The 21,046-nt window shown below is 42.8% G+C and overlaps 1 protein-coding gene across 2 annotated transcripts in view; it reads right to left on the bottom strand.

Moving 5' to 3' along the window:
• Positions 1-21,046, bottom strand: part of PI4KA (phosphatidylinositol 4-kinase alpha) — a 106,463-nt gene that overhangs the window by 2,464 nt on the left and 82,953 nt on the right. For both annotated transcript variants that reach the window (XM_075898245.1, XM_075898246.1), the window contains exons 40-54: positions 20,417-20,507; positions 19,442-19,609; positions 18,856-18,909; positions 18,093-18,213; positions 16,620-16,749; positions 11,279-11,349; positions 9,814-9,886; positions 9,408-9,478; positions 8,701-8,810; positions 7,932-8,036; positions 7,413-7,538; positions 7,022-7,142; positions 3,505-3,664; positions 1,971-2,060; positions 750-833 (exon numbers count right to left, since the gene is read on the bottom strand). In XM_075898245.1, coding sequence (XP_075754360.1) covers positions 750-833; positions 1,971-2,060; positions 3,505-3,664; positions 7,022-7,142; positions 7,413-7,538; positions 7,932-8,036; positions 8,701-8,810; positions 9,408-9,478; positions 9,814-9,886; positions 11,279-11,349; positions 16,620-16,749; positions 18,093-18,213; positions 18,856-18,909; positions 19,442-19,609; positions 20,417-20,507 — 1,575 coding nt within the window. The remainder of the gene's footprint in view (positions 1-749; positions 834-1,970; positions 2,061-3,504; positions 3,665-7,021; positions 7,143-7,412; positions 7,539-7,931; positions 8,037-8,700; positions 8,811-9,407; positions 9,479-9,813; positions 9,887-11,278; positions 11,350-16,619; positions 16,750-18,092; positions 18,214-18,855; positions 18,910-19,441; positions 19,610-20,416; positions 20,508-21,046) is intronic.

Here is a 21,046-nt window from a genome sequence, read left to right as displayed (position 1 = left end):
GTGTTACAGAGATTAAGTGACTGGGCAAAGCAACACAGCAAACTGGTTAGAAAAGATTATTTTAAAATACTAGCATTCCTGTCTCTAACCCTCATGCTCAGTCCAGTAGGCTGTACAGGCTGCTTCCTCTGCATATACACTCTCATCTTTCTAAAAGGCAACAACCCTGAAGGACATGACAGCTCTTCTTTGGGAAAAGTAGGCAGCCTGATGCTCTGTTGAGAAAAGTAGGCAGCCTGATGCTCCGTTAGGAAAAGTAGGCAGCCCAGTTGCCACCGAATACCATTCTTTGTCAATGTGATCCCTGCATAAATCAAAAAGGATTCCCATCCCTTAAACAGCATGGCATAATTAACAAGCTGCAATATTAGGTGCTTGGCTGCCTTGTGAAGCCATTAGGCATAAATCACTGCTGGAAGCCAAATGCTGAACTTGAGTGGGTTACAGTGTGACACAGTGCAGAAAATTCTGTATTTCTTTACACTAGCCAACAGGAACTGCTGCTGTACCAGCCTGAACTTAGTACTGCCTTTGTCCCACAAAAGGAAATATATAGTAAAACATTATATGGTCAGAAGCTAGGACTAGTATACTGCATTATGATGAAGTCAATGTAACTACCAAGCTTTATGCCACCTATGGTTCAATAGTTCAACACAATCTTTAACCTCTCTCTGCCAAGACTAACCAAGTAGTGTCCAGGCCCAGAGAGGAGATAGGGGAGAAGACAGACAGAGAAGATTGCAGACCTGTTACTGAGGAAGCAGCTCTGAATGATCTTGATGATGAAGTTTGCCGCCTCCCGCTCTGTCATGTTGGGGCTGAACCGATGCCTGTATGGGGGGAAAAAGCACACATTAGCTGATTCTTATAATGGGTAGCTGGGAGGACAGAGACACAATTGGGTATTAGTTCCTTACAGCTTTTCTCCTGTAGTAATTATTAGCATCCAGTGTATTCTACAGACGCTGACACTTGAAGAATTACTAGACTGTTGGCACTCATAAGAGACTGTAAAACTGTGGACTCTAGCAAGAGGCTAGATCTAAATGAACTCCTATTCTTTCTCAGCTCCTGCCTTCAAATGCCTACATTTTGGGGACAGTGAAAGGTGGTGCCTAAATGGTCCCCTCCCCCACTACATGGACTGAATGAATTAATGACTGTAGGAAATGGTGACTGCAGAATTAATGCAAGAGTCAGAAGGCTGTGGGTTTGGTTTAAATGCTACATTAGGAGCTGGACCTGCCCCAACCACTAATGTTGCAATATAGTATTAAGGGAATGCTATACAGTAAGAATGACACATTTAGATCCTTGGTGCCTGTCTGGTGAATGTTAAAGATCTCAATGGCATTTGAGAAGAATGGACAACATTCCCCTCCTCTATCGTTACGTATTTGCTAATGCTGAGCAGCAGAGGCACTGCCTTTCTGGTTTCCATGCGGATCCTCAACCCCTCACACTGCCCCAGCCCCTGCTGCCATTCAACACCTTCCCTCAAGGACTTACCGCCATTCTGCCTCTTCTCACCCCATCCCCAAGCACATCTTACTCTAGCTCTGCCACATCCTGCCCTGCTTCTCCTCAAAACTCCTTGGCCTTCTACATACTGTTGAACAGATGATCACTGGCAGGCAGGAGGGGCTGATTCTCTGGGCCACCGGTGGGTACTGAGTGCACATTTTTTCCCTGTGGGTGCTCCAACTCTGGACTTAGCACCTATGCCGAGCAGTAATAGATACTTGTTTACCTACACAGTCACAGCACTGGCTGAATTTAACTCATTTTGTGTCCAGTGCTTTAAAATTTCTATTGCTTGAGAGATCAAATTATCCTTTTTCAAAACAGTTATTAGGCCATATTTGGCTAGAGTAAAACTAAACTACTGCTAAGTTAAAACAAACTATAGACAATGCTTCTATGGTAAAAAAATAACAGAAGAATTAATAGATATCTGCATGACCTACTTTAACAGCTTGATTGTCTGCCCTCGGAAACAGGGGAGCCCTGTATCCAACATCAAGGTGACCAAAGAGACCACAGCATCCATGTAGGGTCTAGAGAGAGACAGCCAGCACAAGGCAATTAGAGTTCTCAAACTTTTCTTGCTATTGCTGGGTACAGAGCACAAGTGGAGAAATTCAGCTGGGAACTGGATCACACCTTTTACTGTAATTAAATCTACACAGTATAATCCTCTTATGTTTGCTGATGGAGCTATACTGCTGTTCACAGTCTGTCACCCTAATTAAATTACTGTGATGAAGGCAATTTCATTTTCCAGTGTTTGACAGCTAAATAAAGTGAATGGTGTGGGATGGACAACAACCTTGGGGAGAATGGTACTAAACGGTATTTAGATAAAGTAACATTCTTTTGGCAATAGTAAAAATGCGTAATCATCAGGCATCCAATAACACCCTGTTCCTCAGCCACAGCATGGGACATCCATTAGTGTGGTACCATTTCCTAATTTCTCTGTGTAGTCCTCTATTACTATACAATTACTTCCTACCAACATACACTATGGTTACGTCTAGACTGGCATGATTTTCCGCAAATGCTTTTAACGGAAAAGTTTTTCCGTTAAAAGCATTTGAAAAGAGCGTCTAGATTGGCACGGATGCTTTTCCATAAAAGCCCTTTTTGTGGAAAAGTGTCCGTGCCAATCTAGATGCAGTTTTGCACAAGAAAGCCCCGATAGCCATTTTCGCCAGCAGGGCTTTTTTGCTCAAAACAGTTTTTAGCTGTCTACACTGGCCCTCTTCCGCAAAAACATTTCCGGAAAAGGGCTTTTGCCCGAACAGGAACGTCAAAGCATTTGCGCAAGAAGCACTGATTTCGGACAGTAGAACGTCAGTGCTTTTGCGCAAAATCAAGCTGCCAGTGTAGACAGCTGGCAAGTTTTTGTGCAAAAGCACATGCTTTTGCGGAAAAACTTGCCAGTCTAGACGCAGCCTATGTGTATACGCCCAACAGATGGACAATATTTAAGCTGATTCGTGGTGTTCAATCTCTGGGAAGGAGGGGGAAGAGCTGGGACAGAGAGTGAATCAGCAGATTCATGGTGCTCTGAAAGTGCTGGGAGACAGGGGGAGGAGAGGCTTGTGGGGGAAAGAGGACAGCTGGGGGTTCAGAGGCCTCAGGTCAAGAGAGCCCCAGTGGGTTGCCTGTGGCCGCAGGTTGCCCACCATGGTTTTAGATCATATCCATTGTCTGCTGAACACAAGACAATTCCTTATGGTAAGGGCAGAGCTTTCACAGTTCTTCATAATTCCAAGCATGATCTCAGATTCTAGAGTCCTGTCTATTATCTACGGGAGGTTCTCACAGTTTGGGGGGGAGCAATGATTCCATTTGCACAGTATGTAGCTTTCAGATAAGCATGCGATTGAAACTTACTAAGCAATAAAAAAAAAGTTAATCTCCTAAATATCCATTATTAGATATGGAAGCACCCTTGGCTGTGAGCAAATGAGGAGAGATGCAAAGCGTTCTCACCTGACTGCTAGGTACCCCCTGACACACATCTCCATGAACCACTTGAAAGGAGTAGCTTCCATTTTTCCTCCCATTATCATCACCATCTCATCGGTCAGCTTGATGTCTGGCTCCCAGCCCAGATTTCCACCAGGTGAGCTTTCAAACATGAAACCAAAATCTGCACACACACACACAAACATATAATTAAGCAGTGAATGCATTATAGCAATTAATAGGGCACTGATCACTGTAATGCTTAATTACAACAGAGAGAGACCAGGAATCCGTGTGAAGGCTTGAGTGGATATGTAGTCATCTGGCTCATCATGGCTTACTCTCTAAGAAAGGCCTGCCATCTTCTGTATGAGCTGGAGGTTTTCTGTGGTTTCAAGCCTTATGTAGAATATATGACAATAGCTTAGTTAGTGCTGACAAACTATGTCCCTTTCATTAGCCATATGTGACACAAAACTGACCACTCCTCTCCCATGCAGACTTCTAACCTCTTTCATCACTTTGTAAACTCCAGACTAGTCTAAGTAATGCACTCCTCTTACAGCTACTGCCAAAGCCTCCAAGACTCTCCAATTAGTGCAAAATTCTGTTCAAGTATTCTGCTTATGCTAGAAATACTTTTTGTCCTTCCTGCTACTGTCCCCAAAGAATGACATAAAAATCCATGGTTTCTCTGACCATGAGGGTATCAATCGTGGTGCTGTTCCAAACTGACTCCACTACCAGAGGGTAACAGTTGAAATGGGTAACAGAGGTGGTCACAATAACTCACATTATGATCATCATGGAATCATAGAATACTAGAACTGGAAGAAATCTTGAGAGGTCATCAAGTCTAGTATCCTGCACTTATGGCAGGACCATGTACCATCTAGACCATCCCTGACAGATGTTTGTCCAACCTGCTCCTAAAAATCTCCTATCATGGAGGTTCCACAACCTTCCTAGGGCATTTATTCTAATGCTTAGACATCCTGATGGTGGTTTTTATAACATTCAACCTAAACCCCCTTTGCTACAATTTATGCCCATTGCTTTTTGTCCTATCAGAGGTTAAGGAGAATATTTTTTCTCCCTTCTCCTTTTAACAACTTTTATGTGCTTCAAAGCTGTTATGTCCTCTCTTTATGTATTGTACACATTCCTACTGCTCTCCTCTGATGTAGGGTTGAAGAGGAATTTGGCATGAATGAAAACAAAAATAAATGTGAAATTTAATATGAGGTGCTTTACAATTTAGTAAGTAAGGGTATGTCTACACTACAATGTTAGTTCGAACTAACGGACGTTAGTTCGAACTAACATTCATAGCCGCTACACTAGCGCTCTGCTAGTTCAAATTTGAATCGAACTAGCGGAGCGCTTAGTTCGAACTAGGAAAACCTCATTTTACAAGGATTAAGCCTAGTTCGAACTTACTAGTTCGAATTAAGGGGTGTGTAGCCCCTTAATTCGAACTAGTGGGAGGCTAGCCCTCCCCAGGTTTCCCTGGTGGCCACTCTGGCCAACACCAGGGAAACTCTATTGCCCCCCTCCCGAGCCCGGACCCCTTAAAGGGGCACGGGCTGGCTACGATGCCCGTGCCAGGTGCAAGCCTGCCAGCACCCAGCCAGCAGACCCTGCACCTGGCACGGCACAGAGCCACCCACCCGATGTCCCCCAGCCCACCCCCTCTTCCCGGGACCAGGCTGGTGGCTCCCGGGAGCTTGCCTTGGACCGCAAAAGGCGGGCATCATCCTGGGCTAGTGCGGACATCGTGGACCTCGTCCACGATCTCCGCACTAGGCACAGGAAAGTGGCCGTCTAGGGCAGGAGAGCTGCCAGCCTGGCCACCCAGGAGCAGGTGTGCATGAAAATCAAGGGGGTCCACTGAGACCCCCGACCCTGAGCCCTGAGCTTACAATGGCCGTCCTGGGTCAGACCAAAGGTCCATCTAGCCCAGTAGCCTGTCTGCTGACAGCGGCCAACCCTAGGGACCCTGGAGGGGATGGACCGAAGACAGTGACCAAGCCATTTGTCTCGTGCCATCCCTCTCCAACCTTCCACAATCTTTGGGCAGGGACACCACTCCTACCCCCTGGCTAAGACTACTCCATGGACCCAACCTCCATGACTTGATCTCACTTCCCTTTAAACTCTGTTCTAGTTGTAGCCTTCACGGCCTCCTGCAGCAAGGAGTTCCGCAGGTTAACTATTTGCTTTGGGAAGAAGAACAACTTTCTCTTACTAGTTTGAAGCCTGCTACCCATTCCTTTCCTTTGGTTTCCTCTAGTTCTTCTTTATCTGAACTCATGAAGAACTTTTCTGAATGCACCCTCTCCACCCAACCCCTGCTTTTAGAGACCTCTATCCTGTCCCCCCTCCGTCTCCTCTTTTCTAAGCTGAACAGTCCCAGTCTCTGTAGCCTCTCTTCATCTGGGACCTGTTCCCAACCCCTGATCATGTTAGTTGCCCTCCCTCTCCCAGCCTTTCTCTTTCCCTCTCCCACCTCCTTTTCCCAGTCTCCGTCAATAAAGACAGAGTCAATGTTGGAAGAAACGTTATCTTTATTTTGTACATCAATAAGAAGGGGGGCTAGGGAAGGGTAAGTGGAAGGAGGTGAGGGAGGAATGGGGTACGAGCCCCCGATGGGGAGGACTGGGCTGGCTCTGCGGGCTTTTGGGGGTGGAAGCTCTCCTGCAGCCCCCCGATTGCCCCCTCTCCCCAGATGGCAGCCTGCGGCAAGTGCAGCCGGGCTGATGGCCGAGTGGTGTGATGTGCCCAGTGTGGGTACTCCGGGCAATCCAAGCCAGGACTGGTTTTCAAGCGGGGCACCCCTTAGAACTGTCTGTCCGGGGTGGGGGTCGGGACCCTTTAAGCACAGCCCTCGGCTAGCCTGAGACAGCATCTCCACGCTATAAGTCCTCATCTGATGCCCTGCCAGCACTGCTTCCGGCCATCCTTAAGCCCTGTTCAGAGTCCACTTAATGTGGACATGCTAGTTCGAATTAGCAAAACGCTAATTCGAACTAGTTTTTAGTTCTAGACGCGTTAGTTCGAATTAGCTTAGTTCGAATTAACTAATTCGAACTAAGTTAGTTCGAACTAGCGCTGTAGTGTAGACATACCCTCTGCTTGTCACTGAACCCTTAGTGGTGTTCCATAAACACAAATTCTGTACAGAGATTACACAGCCTTGAGAGATGGCTGTGTAAACTTACCAGCTAGAGCACTCATACTGTGATGAAATAAATCAAATGTTACTTCACTAGCATATCTAAAATTAATTAACCAAAGTAGTACTTGCGCAAGGCTGGTAAAAATTTGGAAAGCTGGATGACAAAGCAGCACGCAATCATCTATTCTGTACTAAAATGCACTTTTCACACATCAAAAACTCTTCCTGTTATTTTCATAATCATGAAATCACTGAATGGAGAATGACTTCAAAAGAAGGAGAAGCTTCTTCATTTTTTAAAAACAGTATCTTTCAGCAGAATGAGAAGACAGATATACGGAAGGCCAAGGGAACAAAACTGACCAATATGAATGATGTGCCCCTTTTTGTCCAGCATTATGTTGCCATTGTGTCGGTCTTTAATCTGGAGCAGAAACAGCAGGAGGCTATAGGCAGCCATGCTGCGGATGAAATTATATCGAGCCTGCATAAATGAGAAATGAGATCAAATTCTGAAAAGCAGAGCTTGTGTGCAACATCATCCCCAGAGCAGATGTACTCTCATGGTTATACTACTTTAAATGAATGGCATTCTCTAATGCTGCAACAGATTCTATGCAAAGCCTGCTCACAATGAGAAATGGATTATCCAACAGTATTACAATACGTATACAATAAAGTGTCACAGTATTTTCTATAGCCAGGATGCTTGTCAAGTCAATATTTTGCTATGTCTGATCAGTTGGTATGTTACCTTTTGAAAAGCAAGGGTTGACTCATCTCCATATTGTCTTGTAAAGTAATCATACATTCCAAAGTCTGTCTGCCTGCCCAGCTGGTCACGGGAGGTGCAGTCAGGAATGCATTCAATAACACCACACTGAAGAGAAAGACAAATAAGACTGAAAAGCACGTTTCCAACATAGATTTCTCATGGATGGTGGCAGCTATACAGATCTCATGGGACATATGGTTAAACATTTATGGAACACTGTCTATAGATTTTCCATTTATTCATAAAAAAATGTTCTGAACTTTCTACACTTCCTATAACTAACTGGTGAAAGTGATTCATGACTGCTTCCCAGAGGTACTTCTGCTTGGTGCCTTCTGCTACTTACACAACAATTTCACAGACAGCATGAGCTCAGTCAGAATCTTGGGTGAAGATGATCTGAGACAAATGCTCTGGAAGAATATGGGCTACAGGACACGTGCCTCTTAACAGTGCTTAATTCTGCCCTATAGTCTGAATATTTAATAGTCCACTTACCCCTGGGGCTGTGGCCACCACTCTATAGGGGAACACAAACAGGTCCAGGCCTACCAGCTGAAATATATTCTTGAAGAGATCAATGATCTGTAAAGCTAACATGTCCTGTTCAACAACAAAAGAGTGCATAAGTATTAGAAAAACCATTAACAAGATCCATCTGGTAATGAAAGTGATATGAAGATCAGAGCAAACAAGCATCACATAGAAAGTTAACAAATATGTACTTAGTCCTGTACTCAATGTATCTGTAGAGGAAAAACAGATGGAAAATGCAATTTGGGTGGGCAGGAAGTTCGTATACACAGATGTTATTCAGATAAGGTGTTAACATTGAAAACCTATCTACTTGTTTCTAATGGATATTAAAATCCCTGGCATTCCTCAAGTAGGAGTAACTCCAACATAGCAGCCAATATATTCCCTCTCAGTAGAAGAGACAAGTTTGAATACATAACACACATCCCTTCAGAAGTCACTGTTATGCTACCACTATCGGAACATTTTTTATAAATAAAGTTTGCTGTTTGAACTATAAGACTTGGTATTTTTGGCACTGTGTAAAGCTGTGTCTTGAAAATATGAGGTTTTCTTTCCACCCGTTTTCTAGGATGGCATAATGTAGTTCTCCCTCTTTACAATGTTTTTGTAATAAACTAAACATTGAGTCTAAAAGCTTCACAGAACAGTTTGTTCAATTGTGATTCTCACTCCCTATTAAAACACAACCGATGTCAATCAATTTTTGATTACTACAGAAACTTTGTACCTGTCTGCAGTCATCACCCACTTTAAAGATAGCTGCCTGCCAACAGATCTTCTTACTGTCAACCCCTTCCTCTCCACTTTCATCTATAGAGTCAGAGCGACAGCGAAGACCTGTAAATATAGCACAAAGCAAAACATGAACATGGCGCTTAATTAGCAGCCTTGAATAAACGACAGTATTGGAAACTTAATACTTCATCTGCTAGAGATTTTCTGTGCTGCAAGCTGAACTGCACCGAGTAACACTGAATTCCTGAAGATATAGCATTTCCTGAAGTACTGGTAGAATTTATACATATAAATTATATTCTAAAACAGCCCTCATGGTCTGCCGGAGAAGTGCATTTACAAGTTAAGCCTAGAAGTTAAATATCCTTAGGAAATGTATTATTTAAAGACCTGTATGGCAATGTTAACTTGAGTTTTTTTGTTTTCTAAACTGCCCAAAATCGTTTAACATGCTGGACTAAAAGTTATTCATAAAATTTCTTCAGTACACAAATATTTACAAAAACAGCAAGTTTGCCTCTTGCAACTCAAATTACAAGCTTATTTTCCTCCTCCCCGTCACAATTTACAGAATTCAATTTCTGAACCACTGTGTATTATGTTAAAATTTGAGTTATACAATCTACATAAAATATGAAATGCCAATGAATCACAGACTGTTAACTAGTAATATGAATGATTAAGAACTATAATACTGACCTTCTTTTTCAAGTTCACTGACTCCACACCATTTCACTTTAAACTTGGCCAAGTACGGTGCTTTTGCAGCACTGCAAGTACACACATACACAAAGAGGTTGAGTTTGATGTATTCAACCAACAATAAGTCCTAGAAAAGACCTAAATATAGTAACCAAGATTATCTGCATATGGAAAAGACAATGGAGGTGAGACAATATATTTTACTAGACCAACTTCTGTTGGTTGTAAGTACAAGCATTAGAGCTACTCCTGACACTCTGCTGCTTTCCCAAGCCTGAACTCTGTGTAGTTCAAAAGCTTGTACCTTCCACCAGCAAAACTTGGTCCAATAAAATATATTACTTCACCTACCTTGTCTCTTTCATATCTTGGGATCCATCAAAGCTACAACACTGCAAATTACCTTTGCATAGGAGTTCCAGACTTGTAGTCAATATCCAAAACAATTGCTTCAGGATTGCTGGGCAAGTAACAGCCTACAAAAGGGGAGAAGAGAATTCACCAGCTAGCAATACAGAGTAAAGCTCTAAGAGTCTGAGAATACAATTATTCATGTAATTTAAAAATCTACATTGAAGTTAGAAATGGATACATTACTGTCTACCACCATACAATAGTTTACAGCAGGGCTACTCAACACATGTGGCTACTCATGGGCCACATGAGGCCCGCAGAACGTTTTTTTTATGGCCCACGGTACCATTTGGGTTTATGTGGGGCTCCACACATAGCCCACAGATAGGATCCTTTGAACACGGCCTCCACTGGGAACACACTCCACAACGAGTCAATATAATGGTCTTCTGTTGATATGTGTTTTAGTAGTAGTAGCAGCAGCATAGAACTGAGTCAGACCAAAGGTCCATCCAGCCCAGTACCCTGTCTTCTGACAGTGGCCAATGCCAGGTGTCCCAGACAGAATGAGCAAAACAGGTAATCACCAAGTGATCCCTCCCCTCTCTCACATTCATAGCTTCTGACAAATGGGCTAGAGACATATTCCTACCCGTCCTGGCTACTAAGCATTGATAGACCTGTCCTCTATGAATTTATCTAGTTCTTTTTTGAACCCTACCTAACCTGACCATCATCTACTAAAAACATGTGATACAAAGCTAAAGGTTTTCTTAACCTCGCTTTTCAGTTGCGCTGTTCCCTTCATGCCTGTCCTTGATGCTCTTTGGGACTAGGCTCTTCATTAGGGATGTAAGCAACTAGTTGAGTAGCTGACTAACCAATAAGCATAGGCTTATCAGGTAGCTGAGTCACTACTTGACTAGATGCTTCTTCTTCCCCCGCTGCCTCTGTATCAGTGGAAGCAAAGATGGGGGAGCACGAGCCAGTGCTAAGAGGAGCTGGCTTAAAAGCAGAAAAAAGCAGAGCCACTCCTACTACATTTAAAAGACAGAGCCACAGCATCTGGGACTGAGCATGAGCTGGGACTCAGCTGTCCTGGCTTGTGCCCAGTCCCAGACTGCTGCACCTCTTCCTTTTAAATGTAGTAAGAGCCATCAGAACCTGATGGCTTTTACTACATTTAAAAGGCAGAGTCATAGCAAACCACCTTATGGACTAATCAAGTAGTCAATGGAAATTCCATCGATTACTCGATTAGTTTACTAACCACTATTTAACATCCCTACTCTTCATATCTAGACTGTAACATGCCATGAACACTCTTAGTGCTATACCAATATTTGTGCTGCCATGTTTATACTTAGCTTGACAAGGAACAACAATGCCAATAAGTCAATTCTTAGCCCATGGCAGTAAAAATATTAGACCAACTGTTACAAAATTCCCATGATTCTCTCCTACAATGTATAGTATTCATGCTAAATGCAAAAGGAACATACAATACTTCTTACCAGGCTGCACTTTCACCTCAGACAGAGCAGACAAACAAGCTTTCTTTCTTTCATCTCCTTTAGGGAATGGCCTGGGAAGAAAGAATTTATTTCACTTCCTGATGCTGTGTCACATTTAAACAAAATAAATATTTCTTCTTGGAATAACAGCAATTTCTTACTGAACTGCAGCTGCAGCTCCATATGCTCTAATTCAGTATAGATTCTGAACCGTTTCCTATACTAATTATAATGATTCAAGTCTTTGCCTTTTTAAAAACTCTTTCCTGACCTCTGTGCAGAATACTGGATAGGAAATGTAGGCACATAGTGTGTAGTAGCTGGCAACAAGCCTATTTCCCGCCTCTACCAAGTTGAAAGGCCATCTGGAATAGAATTTGATTTTCCAAGTGTGTGGGGGCAGGTGAAACCAGCAATCTGGTGGCAAGTGCATTACATGTTGTCCAAGAAAGATATAAAACAGATCCTTAAATGGCTGAGCTATATGTCCATAATACGTGACCATAGGAGGAATAGCTTCTTATATTCAGAGGTTCCATGTCCTCTTCAGAAATGGCCAGGAAACCTTTGGATTCAAAGCACTCTCAAAGGCCAGCATCCCTTCGCAGTACTTGTCATTTACATTGTGCCAATTTGTGTGCAATTATTTATTAATGGGCTTTCATTGCAATCATAGAAAAAAGCTCTAGAGACCAACTGACCATGATTAATGTGAAGCTGCCCAGGCCCAGCAAAGGGAAGGGGGCATTTGGGATGTCAGTGGGACACTCAAGACTCTGAGCTGTCTGCCCTGGGTCCCAGCCAGTCTATTGCTGGCCCTGCTTTGTGGACCATCTGAAAGCAGCTCACAACCTCTGGACCCTGTCAAGAACTGATGGTGTAAAGGTTAGAGTCTGCCACAAGGTTTTCAGTGGCTCCAGCAGGGCTTCATGGATGGCTGAGACAACCTTCCCCAAAGCAGGTATCTAAAATATCATAGAGCTTGTGTGGGTTTTCCTCATAAAAGGACCACCTGCACTAATAGGGAAGTAACTACCCTCTTCCTGAGATCCTGGAAGACCTTACCGTCCTCTGGCAGGAAGACATTGACTCTGTTTCATCTGGAGATGTTGACAAAATATTGAAGGCACATCCAGAGGTTCCTCTATTATGTCTCTTTCCTAGGGTCTAGTACCGCAGGTAGAGGGACACTAGCAATATCTTGAGGAGAGGTTTCTTGAAGTGGTGGGAGGAAGAGGATTCCTCCTACAGTGTGATTGTGATGAAGGTCAAGAATCCCTCAGAGCAGACCAAGACCAGTAAGGCCATGGAGGGAACTGCATTATTCGAGTCATTCATGGTGGAGGACATGCTAGAGTCTCTTTATAAGAAAACCAGACCAGGTTCTTAGGTGCTGTGACCCTGACAAGAGGTCTATAAAGCAATCTAAAAGACCTGGAAGGTGACACAGGCTCCCTTTTAGAGTACAAAGAATAAGTGTAGATTTTTTCAGAATAGGGAAGAATGGTCCCCACTGCAGTTCAAGTTGGTCTGGTTCTGGGTAGCACTTGGGGATCCAATAAAAAACAATGTGATCAATGGGTTGATCAACAGATCAAAATGGGTTGGAGAGACTGTCAGTCTTCAAAGGAGTTGAAGCTATACTGATGGTGCTAAGTGCACCAGTAGAGCAGAGAATATCAGCAATACTGATGACACCAAATGGACTGCCTTAGACACCCGAAGTGAAACTGACTGTAGCAAAGGAGAGCCCAGTACAGGGAACACCAAAGACCCCTTGCCAACATGAAGGCATGCAGAGCAGGAAATACCAAAACATGTAAGTGTTTGTCTGGTGCTGGTGAGATAAACAGGTTAGGTCTTGGAATTATGAAAAAGAACCCAGGAAAGGTCAAGGCACTAGTCTCAACAGCCTCTAAGGGGCTAGAGTCAATGATGCTGCCTCAGAAAGGGTGGTGGTTGACTAGATTTTAGGGTGGTTTGAATCAATACCAGAGGACTTACTAGAAGTCTAAGAGGAGGCCCAGATTTTGAGTGCTTTACAGAGGCGAATGATGAAGGCAAAAGAGTGACATTTCTAACCAGACTTGTGCTTTGAATCACAGGCAGCTGGAGGGGTGCTCCTCATGGATTCTGAATCTGCTACACTGCAGTTGTGCTTGATTCTGACACTGGATGCAATGCCTCTTCCATAAAAGGTGAGCTTTGAGGCAGAATGCCCTTGGGGTGGCAGTGCTGGTGGGGAAGAAGGTACATATGGGGCATGTGCCTGTCACCAAGACAAATGAACAATTTTTGTGCCTATCTACCAGAGAGAAAACATTGCATGCTACTTGAAACATGGAATCCACAAGAAAAAGTGAAAAAAGAGACCTGTGAAAACAGATAGAAGTTCTCCTGGTTTGAAACTTTCATCTTGAGTATATCACCAACTCAAAGAGAGAAACCCCAGAGCAAATTAACACATGGCTTTAGGGTTTCTAAGACAGTCCCATGTTTCAATGAGAAACTGTATAGCCTAAATGAATGCCTTTTGCTCTCTTTTCCAGTGTCAGTAAATATTGTATTAATATTTGCAAGGAGAGGTTGACTATTTCTAGTTGACTCATAGATGTGTTTAGCATCTTAAAGCTGAGCTGTGTGTGGATAATATGCATTTGTGTTTACTAGCTTGAGTTGTTAGAAAGGATGATAATACATGTACTCCAAAGGTTGCATTAATTAATTTGATTTCATATTAAATAAATATTGTAAGCATTGCTCCTTCTTAACTATCCCTTCTTTTAATGTATTTTCTTCTATACTTATGGACTGTTTAATATAGATATTTAAATCTAGGTATTTTGTTTGTGTTGGTGGTGCACATCCACACACTTCCTCAATGTTGGTGTTGCATATAAGAAATTTCAAGCCGCCCCAAAGAAATTCAACCTGCACAAGAATAGAAAATGTTAGAGGGAACGCTGGTTGAGGCTTGTCTATACATGAATTCTTATCAGTATAGTTATACTCATTATAGTTATATTACTTATTTTACATAAGTAATATAACTATATTACTCTGCTTTAGTTTGTCTTCTTTCAAAGTGATAGACAGGCAAAATGTCTGTGTAATTATATTCCTAATTTGTTCACGCAGTTACAATAACTGCAGTGCAAACTAGATAGCTGGAAACTATTATAAGTTAGTATGTAAATTACCCAATTTGCACATGCAGTCATGGCAAACATCACTGGAACTAAGGCAGGCAGATGCACACTTACAATGATCTAGAAGTCAAGTAACTGAAAGGTGTTCTTTATGGTATGCAGCTAGGTGATACAGTGGGTGACTGCATCAGCTTCTCACCTCTGGGGATCAAAGTACAGCACTGAGGACAGTCAAATCATGCGAGGTCACATCTCAATTCACATTTGTGCCCTTAACAAACCCCACCCCTCCACATACATGAGATCCACCATATTATCTGAATTCTTTGCTTCAGAAGTGCCTGGAATGGAGTACAAGATTGAAATGCCTCCAAATGCCTACCTGTTTAAAGCCAGTGCTATTAAGCTAATTACTCACAACTTTAAAAAAATTAAAATGACTGGGGCACTCACTTAGGCACCCACATTTTTGGGAGCAAAGACAGAAACATCTCTTTAAAGCCTATCCTGACATATCAAAAACACATAAAAATCATCTAAAGTCTAGTGACTCTTGCAACAGCTATGCCAGTTGGCTTAATTGTCCTATATTTGCAAATGTTGATGTTAATTAATAATTAGCAAGGTTTCATTTTTAAAAGTAAAATCAATTTGTTTTATAAGGAAAACATTCTGCATTGCTTTCTGCTATTTTCTGTCTTACACATTTAGAAAAGAAGACACTTAGGTTATGAACTCGAGTGCTAAGCCACTATCCTCTGGCAACCTTCAAAAATGTCCCATTTTATACTTACACTGCACTTCTGTTCACTGAAGTTTTGAAAAACGAGTAAAAAGGAAGTTTCACATTCATTAGGTGACAACAAATTCTAGTTAGAGACATAACAATCTATCTCCATTAAAGCTGGTCTACTACTCCAGAAACAATGAATTATTACAGCACTTCATGAATAAGACAGAACACTACTATGTATGCAGGATAAAGCTTCTATTTATAGTATAAATAGAAATGCCTTTGTGAAGAAAGAGACATTTTCAGGGAATTTTTACTATAGTGTTTATAATTTGGTGGAACACACCAGTAATTCTTTAAATTCAAAACAAAATGTTTCCAGCAAGTTGTAAGTTGCAGAACATTGTGGAAACCCCTGACATGTCTACATACAACAGTGCTGCTTTTCCTGCATGAAGCAAGGTCTGCTAGCTTTCCAGGAGAATATCTCTAACCCAGGGGTGGGCAAGATACGGCCCGTGTACTGGATCTGGCCTGCCAAGCCAAGGGTGTGCTGCACCTAGCGGGAGCCAGATGCCGTTTTGAACAGCGAACTACTTCATGCACTCTTCTGTCCCCAGACCCCAACTGGTCTGGGGGTGAGGGAAAGTGCAAGATCTCCTCCCTGCACCAGAGGCGTGTGGCTTCTAGAAGGAACCATCAGCTGTTCAAAATGCTGGTGGTTCCCCCCCAGACGCTTATTACATGGCAGGGGCAGGAGACTTCACCCACTCCCCCACCCCTAGGCCCTGATCAACCTTGGACAGGGGAGCGCATGAAGTCTCCTTCACCTGCCAGAGGTACGCAGGGCCTAGAGGGAATTCTTTTTAGCTTGAGGCCCCACCCCTTTCGTGGGCAGAGCCAACCTGTGACCACAACCAACATTCATGAAGTGCCCCTCTGCCAAAATTGTTGCCTACCCCTGTTCTAACCTATCCAAATATCCAGTCCACTGAGGCAAGTGACACTAACTAGGTCTGTGTGACTTGTTCTACTGGTGCAAAAGCATCAGTTATTTTAGAGTTTTTATTCCTGTACTTTCCTACTCAACATCATTCCATTAACAGTGAACTCCCTGTGCTTAGAGGCTGAACCCCTCTAGTACAGCACTTTATAGTCTAGCAACATCTGTGGTCCTCCATGATTTTAGTTAGCTAAATGTCCACTTATTGTGTGTGGGGCCCAGTTCCCCAAGGTACCCTAAAGTTTTTGTATCTTACTAGCACAGATCCGTAATCTGTTGGGCAAATTTATTTAATTTTTGATACACAAGTATTTTAAAAATGTTTTTAAAAAAAAAATCACTCTAGGAATCATGGCCTCAGATCTCATCCAAAGCAAAACTCTCTACTCAGGACAACAGTTATTGACAAAATGGAGAGCTATGCAACAGCTCAATATCCTCAGCTACCACACTTACTTGATGATGGCTGAAACATTGGTGATTTTATTAAAGAAATCAAATTCCCGTTGGTAGAACTCCTTGGCTGGCCCAGATAATGAACTGGTTATCTCTTCTACTAGCTGCTCTAGTAGTTCCCCAATGTCAGCTGCATATATAACCAAAAGAAACAAACCTGAATAAAATCTTGGACACCTACCGGGAAAGACATAATTAAAGAGGGGAAAAAAGCAATTTTTCCTTTGAGTCAAACACTGGTGTGCATTAGGGATATAAAAGAGTAGTTGATTAGTTGACTACTTGCATTTTTCCCCCTCTCCCCCAGCCTTCTTGCCTCTATATCAGAGGCAGCAAGGGGAGGGGAAGCAGGAGCCTGTGCTAGGGGAAGCTGGCTTAAAAGCTGGTTCCCTCCAGCACTGTCTCCACTGTGCGGGGGATGTGTAGTGGGCAGGGGAAGCAGAGGCACAGTGTGAGACCCAGCTCGCATCAGGTCTGGACCATTATAGTTCTGCCTTTTAAATGCAGTAAGAACTGCCTGGCTCTTACTACATTTAAAAGGCAGATGCACAGCGTGGGACCCAGTGCAAGTCCCGGGTTGCACTGGGCCCTGGACCTACCCCTACTGCAACTCTGCAGTTTAAATGTAGTTGGAGCTGAGTTGCCCCTGCTGCCCAAGCCCCCATGGAAGTAAAGTGCCCCCTCACTGTAAGGTCAGGCCACCCCTTTCCCACAGGTTGGTGCTTGTCCTCAGCCATCTCCCCCAAGCACCAGAGACGTAGAAGAGTGGGTGGCATATGGCCTCAGACAAAGCATATGAAGTGGGAGGAAGCAGGCAGCATGCATTTCCAGCCTTCCCTTGCCTCAGTCAGAGCGTGGGGTGGGGAGAGTGTGCAACACAGACCATCAGCCTTCGTCGGCTAGAGCACAGGGAGAGAGGAAAGTAGGCAGTGCATAACCGAGGGCTTCCTCAGCCTTGACCAGAGCATGAGGCAGAGGGAGGGAGAGCAGGAAGCACATGACCCCAGTCCTCCCTGGCCCTGGCCAGATCACTGTGGGGGAGAGGGGTTGTGGTATCCAGCCCAAGCATCCCCGGCTTCAGGACAGCTGGCAGCATGGCTCCAGCCTCGGCGAGGCACAATCCCTGACAGTCCGGGGGAAATGCACTGAAGTAGGGCAAAAGCTTGGGGTGAAGCATGGGTGGGGCTGGGCTGGCAAGTTTGGAAGGCATTGCTTTCCCCTGCCTACTGTACCAGCTGCCTACTTTGCTGATTTCCACCAGGAAAAAAATTCTTCAACAAAACAGTTCTTATCTGCACAAATAAAAGATTCATAATTCCAGAAGAAAAGGAAGTGTGTGTGTGTGTGTGTGTGTGTGTGTGTGTGTGTGTGTGTGTGTGTGTGTGTGTGGGAGTGGGGGGGGGGCAGAAAATCTATTCATGAAATAAGGAATGGGAGAGATTAGGATAACAGGCCCATGCATGCCATACTCACGATCTTTCTGGTGTGCCTCTTCATCCATGAAGATATTGGTTTTCATGTTCCAGATAAATTGGTGAGCCAACAGCTGGGATTTAGCAGCCGCCCACAGGATGTATTCTCTAACATAGCCCATCTGCAACCATACAAATTCACAGTCACCCAAAAGGCTGGTGCCACAGCTCAATCCCATCAACACTAGCCATTAACCTTCACACTAGAACATATTTAATTACTGGAAAGAGACGACAATAGCGATATCCAGGACAACGCACTAAGAGTCAGATGGCGTATATTTTACTCTCGACTCTGTCAGTTATCTGCTTTTTTGAAGACACTTCAATCCCTATGCCTGTTCCCCCTGCTCCTATGTTTGTCTTTCATATTTAGATTTGAAGCTCCTAACTATGGAGTGCCTACTACTATGTTTGAGTTCAACATAATGGGGCCCAGGGATGGAGCAGAAGGGTTAAAGCACATTATTACCAGCTACATGCGGGGGTACAGAAAAGTTGGTCATGCAGACTCCTCAGACTTGATCATGAGGCAACATCTATTGAAAGCTACGTATAAGTTTAATATACATGGGCTATGCCAATTAAACAGGTGCCTCAAACACACCTATCTCTAAAAACCATTTTTAAAATATACTAGATATTCTGCAGCAACATTTAATCCTAAATTGTTGCGATTCTGCATCTCTCAATTCAGAGATAATTAAGTCTTGAAAATGTTTTGAACAAAATGCCTGAATCATGCAGTAGTTATTCTCCCTCACCTTATCATAGCGAAGGGCTTGCACAATCTGTGGAATGTAGAATAAAATGGCATCCTAAAAAAAAGAAAACAGAAAAATCATTTTTTTGCCAACATCAGAAAAAAAAAGTTTTGTTTCTTTTAAAAAAGCATGGGCATCAGGAATTTTATTCTTTATTCAACTGAAAGTCCTCTGCCCACCTGACCTTAGCAGAAATGCCATTAACAAGGCTGATGAACACTTGGTATTTTACAGATCTTTGTAATCATACTGACAAGTATTAAAAAATCCCAGGTTTACCCAACTCCAGATACACTACTTTTCACTGAATGAACTTGGTTTTACTTCATAGAAGCAGCTTCAGACACATGCGGTCTTTAAAGAAACAGACAAAGTATTCCAGCACAGAACAACTGACAGCAAACACATTGCAAAGCAACTGAACCAAGATTATATGGGACAGTCAATGCTGATTTCTAACTTCAGCTTCATCTACTTTATCTTCCCAATACATTTTTATTACTTCACACTAATGAAATTAAGACAAAGTCCTAACTGAGCATGAGTATTGATCTCTCCAGATCTCTCCTGAAATATAGTCTCTTACCGGAGGGAAAGACCGCAGGACTTTAACTCCATACTGAGCTGTTAGAGGATGAGGTGGGTACATGCTTGAGAAATATGAAAGGCCAGTAGGTGGATCTGTTGGTGCCCAGCACAGAACATGGCTGAGCTCAGGGGCATCTGCATCAATTGTGTGCCATGTAACAAGGTACTGTAAGCAGAATAAGGAGATATATGAACATGCAAGCCCAAAAATCATTTCTGGTGCAACACACACTAGGGATAAATTTGGCTCACAATGAATATTATAAAACCATAACCTAGCCTGCTACAATAAAGAAAAAAAAGTGATTCATGTATCATTTTTTGCAAATTAAGTATTCTATATCTTTAGGTACTATATTAAAGAGCATAAGGCATTTAATTTTAAGACAAAAACCTAGTACCATTTAATTACAAACTGGTCTCTGGCTGAAAATCACCAGGTGTAATAATTTTTATATAGTGAACTAGAGTTGAGTTAAACAAAAGCACCAATACAGCTTTCTAATCAAATACTCCCCCTTCCCCGTGCACACATTATTAGCTGGTCAACTAGCTATATTACTTATGAACAGGGCTCACCAAACTGCGGCGAGTCCTGTTCGCCAGGCGCGCTGTCTGGCGATCTGCGCATGCGCAGATCGCCCAAACCCAGTTCTTCCGGCTTGCAATCTACTCACCACAAGCAAGTAGATTGCATTATTTGTCAAGCCCTGCTTATGAATAAATGTTAGTGCACTGTGGTGAGATTTTATACACTAGGGAACATACATCATCATGTTGCAATTGTAATAAGATGTGAGCATAACTGAGAAAACAACCTTGTTTCTTCAATTTTCCTACCTATGGCTCTCACTTGCTGAATCATATTTATAATATAAGTTTTTCAGAGAAAGGACTGTGTGCTCCTGCTTGTCTGTGCAGCTCTTAGAGTGTGGGCAATGCTGTAATATAAACTATTGTTGAAATTAATTACCTTTATTGCTTCAGGTACATCACTAACAGCTCCTGGGTCCAACCGAACCAGGCGGGTCACTTCTGTTCCAATAACTTCAGTGTTCTTAAATCTAAATGTAACCAGGAATGTGTATGTGTTAGTAAAAACGAGGAGTCCTGTGGCATCTTAAAGACTAACACATTTATTTCGACATAAGCTATGTAGGTAAAACCTACTTCATCAGATGCATTGAAGCAGGAATATGAGACTGAATAAGGTTTAGAATGTTATCTCATTACAAAGGCATTTTCCCCTTTCTCGGTAATCACACCTCCTCACTGGCTGCTGTGAGTGAACCACATCCACCCAGACTGAACTGGCCTCATTAACACAGGCCCTACATTTTAAGTAACTCCCTCCTTTTGAGTGTATATTTCCACTCCAATGCATCTGATGGAGTGGATTTTAGCCACAAAAGCTTATGTCCAAATAAATCTGTTAGTCTTTAAGATACCACAGGACTCCTCGATTTTTCAGATACAGACTTAGAATACGTTAGTTGATCACAATAAGCTTTAGTTCTCACTCCTATTTATGTGATGAGACCAGTTGGAAAAAGGAACAAACGTGCTTTATTAACAGAAATACTCCATGTGAAATTCATGTACA

Source organism: Pelodiscus sinensis, chromosome 15 (genome assembly GCF_049634645.1).
Source record: "Pelodiscus sinensis isolate JC-2024 chromosome 15, ASM4963464v1, whole genome shotgun sequence".
Taxonomy (NCBI): Eukaryota; Metazoa; Chordata; order Testudines; family Trionychidae; genus Pelodiscus; species Pelodiscus sinensis.
The sequence above is the reverse complement of the archived record's forward strand: the minus strand, read 5'-3'. Positions and strand labels throughout refer to the sequence as shown.